This window comes from Camelus ferus, chromosome 21 (genome assembly GCF_009834535.1).
Source record: "Camelus ferus isolate YT-003-E chromosome 21, BCGSAC_Cfer_1.0, whole genome shotgun sequence".
Classification (NCBI taxonomy): domain Eukaryota; kingdom Metazoa; phylum Chordata; class Mammalia; order Artiodactyla; family Camelidae; genus Camelus; species Camelus ferus.
Genome location: NC_045716.1, coordinates 25,140,299 through 25,150,674, shown reverse-complemented (window position 1 = coordinate 25,150,674; position 10,376 = coordinate 25,140,299). Strand labels below are relative to the sequence as shown.

Sequence of the window (10,376 nt, the reverse complement as noted above, 5' to 3'; positions counted from 1 at the left end):
ATTAAGCAACAGCTGCAGAATACCATGGCATCCAGTACCAGGAACAACAGAGCGGAATTCTCAGCAATGGGAAGCATAAATGTCACATGTTCCAAAGCCTCTCTCTAAAATCCAGAACAAGGAATAAACAATACTTTAAAGTGTTTTTGAATCACAAAATGTTTATAGTGTTCTACCATTTTCTTTAACTGACAGGGAAAAGGCTTCGAATTTTTTAAAGCCATAACCCCCCCCCAAAATACCGTATTAATTTCAATAAATAATTCCTACAATTGAAATACATTTCAATATTTTCCACCTCTCAGGAAGCGGAGTTCCATAATTTAAATATTTTCAATATTAAACTGTAAAAGTCATGAAAGCATGGCATTATACTTGTGCCTTGACTTTACAGATTCCAGAGTCGTTTATGAACGAAACATTTTAAAAATCACTTATCACAGGAGAACTAAAATGAGAGCAGGAAAAAAAAAGTGTGGTTCAGGTTTGATGTACTCAAGGTAAACATGCAATTGTTTGTAATTATATTATCTATGGATTCTGAAAATAAATATTATACAGTATAAGTGGGGACTTTGAGTATAAACTCATTTTAGAAAACTGTTGGTGTACAACAGGTTTATAATCACTTTAGTTAACTATAGGTAATAGTTACTTCAACTGTAGGTTGTAAGTTATTACTTCAAGTCAAAATACAAAAAGTACTGGCTCAATTTGCAACTCCAAAAGTAAAGTCAGTTTTTTCAGCTCCTTGGAAAAAAAGTTAACAAGGCAGATAGTTTAACTATTACATTGTAATGCCTCATATCACATCCAAGTGTTTGAATGTTAACTTTCAAGCTGATTCTTAGTTTTCAAAAAAAAAACCTTCAAAGCTCCCAATGGTGGTGTTCAAAAATGAATGTCATACAGTGAAACTAATCGTTAACAACAAATCTTCAATTTATTTGAAGCAATTCAGTTTCAAAAACTTTAAGTTACAGCAGTCACAGAAAAAAAAAAAACAGGGAATAGTCAGAAACAATAAAAGAATAATTAGGAGTACTGCATTTTTTGTTTGTTTTTAACACTGTCATGGCTTTATTCAAAACACAGTTGCACAAAAGTATTAACTTCAAAGTTTTTTAAGGAGAGTTTGAGGAATTTAACACACTATATACATACTGCCATACAAAGAGCATTAAAATAGGACCAAAAACTTCTACAAAATATAAAACCCCACCCTTACTTATTTGCATGAAAATACCACCCACAAAGCTAAATAAGTCTTACAAAGTTATTTGGAGGCTCTAAGTGTTGTTTTCAAACCAAAGAACTCTAATTCTGATTGTACAGTAAGATGATTGATAAGAAAGTCAATATATAGATTTAATTTTTAAATAAGTATTTGATAATCTGGCATTGCAATGAGAATTCTTAGAGACTAAAACAGGGCATTATAATTGTAAAAAAGGAGTAAAATGTTAGCCTTTTGGAAATTCCAATCCCCCCACTAGACTTATCCCAACAGTTTTATTTCAGTCATTTATGCAGCTCTTTTAGTTTATCCACAAATAATTTCATCATTTTTACTTTAAAACCCCAAGTTATACATTTTAAACTAAAAAAGCAGTATTATACTCAGTAATTTAAATGTATCCCAGTATAGAAGTGTAACATCAATTAATTTGTTGATACTAACTTTTTAAAAACTTACAAATATTCAAAACAAAGGGGAAAATTTTAGATGGCCAAGATTAAAAAAGCAATTGCCTTGAACATGGAGCCTCCACAACAAAAAAGGGAGAGGTACTTGTCTATTCATTGTATTATATTTAGTAGCCATAAAAGGAAATACACACTCACTTATCCCAAATGTTTTTCCTACTTCTGACAGACATCCACTTGAAAACAAACCTCAATTTTAATATTGATATAGTTTCAAATATTTTTCCAACTGTCCAGTATATTCCAATTAAATGCTATTATCTGGTAATGCTTTAAAACTATAAAGAATAATTAAAGGTTCTACTCAGAAAAATTAGAAATACTTCCAGAGTGGTATCTAAATCATTTGGGAAGCTAATCTGACTTGAATTAATTATCAACAGGCAATTGTTCTGACTTTTGAGGAACACTAATGCTGCTTTCAAGAGCCTCCTCTGCTTTTCTTGCTTCATCCTGCTAATACAGTCTGTACATCTTGTCAACCAAGAAAGATTTACAGTAAGCAGAGTCTGTTGCATAAAGCTGTATTGATAATAATATTCATATCTCAGAAAATACTCCATTTCTTTCACTTAGCTTGTTTAAAACTGAAGACAAGTCTGAGAAGGCAGTTGAGGTATAAGACAAAGTTGTCCTGGGTATCCAAAAGTTTCCCAACTCTTTTTTTGAGAAGAGGGAAGGGGGTGAAACAAGAAAGGGAGGTGATCATAAAGGGATCACTGAGAGGAAAACGAAGAATGCACACTTAAAAACAGAACAACTGCTGGCATGTCATGATCTTCAGCTTAAAGAAGAAAGGACTCACCTGCATGTCTCTCAACTCAGTATAAGCAATTTTTCCTTCAAAACTAAACTGCTAGTCACCTGGCTTAAAAGGTTTCAGAAGCCTCCACAAAAGCCATGAACTACATTGTTGAATAGAATCTTCACTATTCTACTCCTACCTCTGAAGCTACTCTTGTGACAAAAGCACCCAAATACCCTCAGCTAAAAAAAAAAAAAAAAAGTTATTGCCTTCAAACTAAAGATCTCTGGGTCACCTCTAAAAAAACAACCAACCAACTTATCATTCAAGAGACTATTTTCATTTCAGATTCCAGCCAACTGTGATTTCAGTTAATTTATAAATAACTTTAAAACCTTATGAATGAAATGCACCATACTACACCTGTGTAAAAGCGATCATGTTTTAATTATGCTAAAAATGACTAATACAGTGAGCTTTAATTAGAAAAATTAAGATTCTAAATAAATTGCTAGGGAATTTCACAATGGGGTCAATGAAAATTTTTCTCTACATACAATATGATCATTAACATACTAGTTAATCTTATTTGGAATGATAAGGCAAAAATAGTAAAACCACACTTTTCCTATAAAAAGTTACACGTTATCTTCTGTAGGGATAGCTATCATACATGAAGAAACAAAGATGTGATCACTCTATTGCACACCCAGGAACATTAGAGAATCTGGTCTTAGAATGATCTAGTCATCTTCTTCCTCTCCATCATCTTCAGCATCTCGTTTCCTCTTTTCTCCTCGAAGACCTTCTTCTTCTGAAAGAGAAAGGGAAAACTATACAATATTTAACAAGTGAATATTTGTTAAGCCACAAAGTGTTGAATGTATCTAGTGAAAAGTTCATGGCATAAGAAAATTATAGTTAAGTCTCCTCTCTGCATTACTTTCAATTTCAGTACTGAAACAGCCTCAATAGATTTAGAAATCCATGTAAAATGACAGCTTGCTATGCACCCTTGTGGCCAAATCATGAAGTACAGATCAGGAAACTAAGGGCATGACATTAATGGAATTATTAGTGAATTTTTAAATTTATTTTGAAAGACCTAGGTAAAGAGAACCAGAGAGAAAAATCTAAAAAAGACATTATCTGAATTTCAACTGTTCTTCTTAAATAAGGTTTCACCCTCTGCAAAATGAAGGGCCCTAAAAAAATAATAAATTGAGCTCATAGTTTCATTATCTCTTCATTCCTATTTTGAAAATAAATGTTATAAGCTGTTTTTCCCATTTAAATGGAATTAATGAATGCCCAAGAAAATTCCTCCCTAAAAAAGGTTTTATACCTTCAAGGCAAAAATCAAAGTGGTCAGTAATGATTTGAATTATAGACTCATTCTTTAAAATCCATGAATAATAGCTTTAACTTTAACTTTAGGATTTTTAAATGGGGCCTATAACTCACCCTCGTCTTCTTCTTCTTCTCCCTCTTCAACATAGTCATCATCATCTTCTTCATCCTTGAAATTCAAATATTCAGTTTGAGAATAGATAAGCTATGACTTGGACTTTTCACTATTTGATAATACATTCCAACAAGAGCAAAAAATTATGGTCATTCTGTGTTCTGACAACCTCTGCCTAACTTATATAGGTCTTTTTTAAAAACCCAACTAAATTTAGTTACTTTATTAAAATAAATTATATCTGAGACCAGCAATATTCAAAAGAACTTTCTGCAACGATGAAAATGTTTTGCATCTGTGCTGTCCAATGCAGTAACCACTAGCCACACGTGGCTACTGAGCATTTGAAATGTGACCAGTGCAAATGAGGAACTGAATTTTAATTTTGTTTTATTTTAGTTAATTTAAATAAACAAATGTTCCCAGTGGCTAATGAACAGAGTACTTTTGACTGTTTCAAAGACAAGTCTTCTGTTTTATAGATTAAGGAAGAAATTACCTGAATCTTAGCCCCTACACAGTTATATGGGTTGAATAAGTCAATCTCTCTGGACTTTTTCCAATCAATGAAAGAAAGTATTCATCTAGAAGGATCTCTAAGTTCCTTCTACATCAAAAAATCTACACATCAAAACAGCAAATGTCAGTAAAAACCACAGTAAAACTTGATCTACAACTCTTGTGGAATGAGTTGTTCTAGACAGCTAAGATTTAAACATAGCCTTGAAACATCATAACCATTTTTCTTCTTTAGCCAATTGGGATAAAATCTCTAAAGTGCACTGCACACTTCTACCATTATATGCTAAACCTAGCAAAACCTCTTTCTTGAGTTCTCATAATCCCCATTTTGATCATGAACACTACACTAATTAGTACATGCCAATTCCCTCAAAGCCTACCAATATATGTAAGGTGCTTTTCTCATTTTTAAAATGACCTTGGCCTCTACTGTATCTTTTCCTAGTTTTTATGCCTTCTCTTTTACTGTCAGTTATTATTCCAATTTTAATCTGCTATGGATTCAGAAAATAGATCAACAAGCTTACCAGAGAACAGAATCTAAAAGAGAAAATAGGTTTAGAATAACAGCTGAACACTCTCCTACAAAGAAAATGTCCTTATACTTCAGCTATCCAGAGACCTTTTACACACTGTCGTGTGCTTAGTTGTGTTCCAAACGGTTGAGTTCTTCTATGTTTGAAAAAAATGGAACCCATCTAGGGTCTTCCCTCCAATCCCACGAAAGTTTACTCCTCCTTAAAACCAGTTTAATTGGCAAATGTCAAGAACCTCTGGGTAGTTAGGAAAAACTTTGATAACCCACCCTTTTCACAGTATCTACAGCCCTATCTGTGTCTAGAAATACAGTACAGAACCTATTTTTCCAGCATTTAGCTTGAACACTAAATTGCGTATTATATTAGAAATTACTCTCATACAGTCAATTCAAACACTAAAGCATTCCAGACCAGAACACCCAAGCTATAAGCAGTACAAGCAATAGATGTGGCAGCAAATAAACTAAGGAATTACAGTAAAAGTCAGGAGAACGTGCAGGCTTACACTAAAGGAAAGAAAAGAAAGGAAGAGAAAAGGGGTAAAGGAGAGAGGGAGAGGAAAAGAATGAGAAAGAAAAGGACATTTTAAACATCTCAAAGCTGCAAAAGGAATGATGAGGATATTTAAATACTTACTGTTTTTTTTAAAACCACTCAAAATACTAATCACACTTATTCCATGATAATTTAGAAAAGCCCAAGTCTAAAAAGCAAATTACTTCTCTGGATTTTGTTTTTAAACAAAACATGATTAATTGATTCATGGTTTTATGCCTTTTTTTTTTAATATCATCTGTTGGATCACCAAGAGACATGCTCTGTAAAGACTACGGTCTTTTCCTAATCAGTGGGAAATAAAATGTTTCCCCATTTGTACTATGAATAATACTAGGACACCAAAATTCCCAATTCTTCTAAAGCCTCCATCCCCATTTTTAATGAAATATACTACAAATACATAAAGTCCTTCTTTATAAATATTAACTCCTTACCTCTGAAGAGCAATTGAAAGAGATAAGACTCAAATAAAAAATAGCTAATCAAGTATCATTTCTATTTCCTTCTAATTTCTTTTTTGAATCTTATATAGTCTCTGAAGCTTCTCTGGCTCTTAGCTGCTAAAAATAAGATTTCATTTTTAAAAATATCCAAATTATCTCATCATGATTGAAAACTTCTGGCCCCTGTTACCAGGTACCACATTGACTTCATGTTGTATGCAATATCTCAGAGATGTTTGCTCTATACTTGACCACGTCGATTTTAGTTAATATTTCCCAATATTCAATGAAATGATTAAATTTGAAACATAAACATTTGCAGTTAGCGCAAGGTCATTTTTAAATTACTTAATACTATTTAGACTTAAAGAGGAATTATTGGCAAAGAAAATAAAAAGTCAACTGCAAAATAACAAGTAAAATAAAAAATTATTTTACTAATTAAAACTTTGAGGAAAATATTCAAGTTGTATGCCGATGTAAATTGAATAGGTTGCCTTTCTCCATGAATACTTAAAATACTTAAAAGTTCTGTTCTTCGTTATTATAAAGCTCCCAACTCACTAAGGCCCCCAAACAAGTTTGTCTCATTTTTTTTTAATTTTTTAAAATTTTGTATAATTTTATTTTGGTGGGAGTGGGGAAGGTAATTAGGTTTATTTATTTTTAGAGAGGGTACTGGGGATTAAACCCAGGACATCATGCATGCTAAGCATCACTCTACCACTTGATATACCCTCCCATAAGTCCCATTTTTTCCTATACTAGTTTCATATTTTAAATGGTATCATATAACTGCTATACATAAAATAGATAAACAACAAGGTCCTACTGTATAGCACAGGGAACTATGCCTTGTAATAGCCAATAATGAAAAAGACTATGAAAAGGAATATATATATATATATATATATATAAACTGAATCACCTATGCTGTATACCAAAAATTAATATTATAAACTGACTACACTTCAATAAAAAATAAAAATAAAGTAGTATCAGAGAAAAATCATTAATCAGTGATATTGCCTATCTAACCAATGTAGAAGTTATTAGAATAAATAAGACTAACAATTTCTAGTCCAAATAAGATACCTTTTTAATAATATTACTTCAAATTATGAACTATGAAAACAAAACTCAATAATTTAACATTAGGAGAAAATAACTTATCTAAACTCCCAGGGGCTAAAGATCATCTGTTCAAGTCAATTGACATTTCCCATGAACCTACTATGTCCTAGTCAGTGTACTACATACTGAGATACCAAGATGAACAGACTGCCCCTGAAGGAGCTTTCTAGTACAAAGTGGCCAAATAAACAAGTTTTTACAAAAGTGCCTATAAGCAACAGACACCTAATCAAGGTTCAAATGTAATAGAGGAAAGACTGATTGTCTATGGAAAATTATAGAAAGCTTCAATAATGAGGCAACTCCAGAGTTGAGTGTTTAAAGAGTCACGAGGCATGATCTGAGTGGTAGTTACAAAAGTATGTACATATATAAAATTTCATGGACTTGTACATAAAATCAGTGCACTTTACATGCTTTACTGTATTTATGTTTACCTGAGGAAAAAAGAAAATAAAGTTCATCAGGGGGCATGGGTAGAAAAGCCATTTCAGATAGATTAAACAATGTATATAGAGATAGGCAATTACAGCTTTGCATGATGATTTAATTGGGTATTGAGGGAGATGAAGCTAGAGAAGGAAGCTGAGGCTAGATAATGAAAGGCCTCGTATGTCTTGGTGGCAACAGGGAAACAAAGGGTTTCAAGCAGGCTAGTGATACCCCATTTGCATTCAGACTACGCAGGCAAGCACTGTGGAGGACACACCTAAGTGGTGACACTGTTCTCAGAGAGACCATGCAGAAAACTATTAGAAAAACATAAGAAATAATTAGGGGAAAAGAGAGTTTTCCTGGGGGTCTACAACGTGCCAGCAACTAGATACTTTACATACATGATTTTTTTAAATCCTTAAAATAACTATATGAGGTTGGTATAAACTCAGTTTTATAAATGCAGAAACTGAGGCTCAGAAACATCTGTAAAATGTTTCCACCTTACCATGCTGCTGAGGGCAGAATGGATTTGAAAGATATCTGGGAGGTAAAATCAGTAGGTATTTGATCATCTGGATGTAGTTTGAACTCGGGGGGCAGTGGGAAAAAAGGCAGGCAGACACACACAAACAACTCTCAGATTTCTACACAACTTACTTTTTGTACTACTTAACCCTATGCCTAAATAATTAATTTTCAGTGCATGTGAGAAGGTCTATTCACCTGAATTTCTTCTTTCATTAAGTATGAGAGGCCCACCTCCTCTTCTCCCTCTCCTAATTCTGAGCCTGCTTCATCTTCATCCTCATCCTCATCTTCTTCCTCCTCTTCTTCCTCATATCCTTCAGGTGGACCAGCTTCATCTTCCTCTTCATCTTCCTCGTCTTCATCTCCATCTTTAAAAATATTTTAAAAGACGAGCAAATGACTGGGCAAATGTTTCTCACTAGTATGCTGATCCTTTTTACCCTGGCCCCTTAAACTTTGAAGTCAATTGGTAGGAAGTATCTCAAGGTGACTTTTTTTTTTTAAGATTTTTCTTTTAGAACATCCACATTTACTACTTGAAAAACATGGTTTCTAAATATTGAAATTTTCCTAATGTATAGATTTTCATCAAAACATTATACGTACTAAAGTTTGTTGTACTTCATGGACACTTCAAAACCTGCCTGTCCATCATTCCATCATTTTATCAACATTATTTATCCACCAAATTTCTTCTTACAAGCAAAAAACTTTTCCGTGACAATGAATATGTGTATGTTCATGTATAACTGAAAAATTGTGCTCTACACTGGGATTTCAAAAAACATTGTAAAATGACTACAACTCAATAAAAAAAGTAAAAAAAAAAACAAAAAAAACTTTTCAACCAATAGTAACAGTGTCCCATTACTAACAACAGCTATTCTGTCATCTGATCTATTAGTCGTCCATTTATCTAAAAATATACATACAAATGTTCTAGAGAACAGTTCCATCACATCCTCTCCCCCCAACCCCACCCCCAAAAAAAACCCATATCCATGAGCAGTCACTCACTATTTTCTCCCACAGCCTTGGCAACCATTAATCTATTTTCTGTCTCTATGAATTCACCTCTTCTGGACATTTCATATAAATGGTGTCATACAATATGTGGCTTTTTGCATCTGGCTTCTTTCACTTAGCAATAAGTTTTCAATGTTCACTCATACTGTAGCATGTATCAGTACTTCCTTTTTATGGCTAAATAATATTCCATTATATGATATAGCACATTTTGTTCCTTCATCAGTTGCTAGACATACGGTTGTTTCTACTTCGTGACTTTTATGGATAATACTGTGATGAATGGGTTTTTTTTTTTAAGTACTATTTTAAAAGTTGCCATTGTTACTGGGTGGTGGTTACACAAGTTTATACAGATATAAAACTTCATGGAGCTTGATATTATAATAATCATTAAACTCCCCAAAGCTATTAGAAATCTGAAAGAATACAGGACTAGAGCTGTGGGTTTTTAAATTTTTCTTGTCTTACTAACATTTTTTTTTTCTACACCTAAATATCCACACCCAATCTAATCTGCTAGCTAGAGTGGAGGCTATAATTGTAACACATTTATAAGCATTAAGAATGATTACCCTCATCATCTTCTTCTTCTGAATCAGGTGCTTCGTTATCCTCCTGGTCAAATCCATCTAAGTATGTGATTTGCTGCAGCAGTTCAAAAATACTTTCTCTATAATCTTCCAGGTTTGTGATCTCACAGTTAAACAAGTCAAGACTCTTCAAATTTTTAAGATTTTGCTGGAAAAGTAAAAAGTTAAAAATTATATTCAAGATTTAAAATATAATGTTACTTTTTAAATTCATGAACCAAAATATACTATGTGATATCAAGTGAATGATTTTTGAATTTTTAGAATATTAGAATGAAGGGTTATTACATCAAGCACAGCCAATTCTCTTAATGAGGCCCAGTACATAAACTCCAGGAAAGTAGGAACTTTGTTTTGTTCGCTGCTTTATCTCTAGCACCTGGCTTAGTGCCTTACTTATAGAAGGCACTCAAAATACTTTGTTGACTGAATTTGTTCATAAATTGGCAACAACAATAACATGGTTTAGTTTAAATCCAAAGTCAAGCTTTTTTTCAACAATTTCAACCTCCTCATAAGCTTTTTTTTTTTTTTAATCAGAGCAACAATTTTCAGTGTTTCACTTTATCTCCTTTTCTTTCCTTCATACCAGGAAACAAAGGAGCAAATAATGAAATAACTCAAAAGATAATCAAGAAAGGATGGAAAAGGGACAGAATTTAAGAAAATCCTGGAAAT

The 10,376-nt window shown here is 32.8% G+C and overlaps 1 protein-coding gene across 2 annotated transcripts in view; it reads right to left on the bottom strand.

The window, feature by feature from the left end:
• Window positions 1-923: 923 nt before the first annotated feature.
• The window catches only part of ANP32E (acidic nuclear phosphoprotein 32 family member E), a 28,306-nt gene continuing 18,853 nt past the window's right edge, over window positions 924-10,376 (bottom strand). For both annotated transcript variants that reach the window (XM_032464371.1, XM_006186586.3), the window contains exons 4-7: window positions 9,681-9,846; window positions 8,275-8,447; window positions 3,917-3,971; window positions 924-3,266 (exon numbers count right to left, since the gene is read on the bottom strand). In XM_032464371.1, coding sequence (XP_032320262.1) covers window positions 3,196-3,266; window positions 3,917-3,971; window positions 8,275-8,447; window positions 9,681-9,846 — 465 coding nt within the window. In that variant the 3' untranslated portion in view covers window positions 924-3,195. The remainder of the gene's footprint in view (window positions 3,267-3,916; window positions 3,972-8,274; window positions 8,448-9,680; window positions 9,847-10,376) is intronic.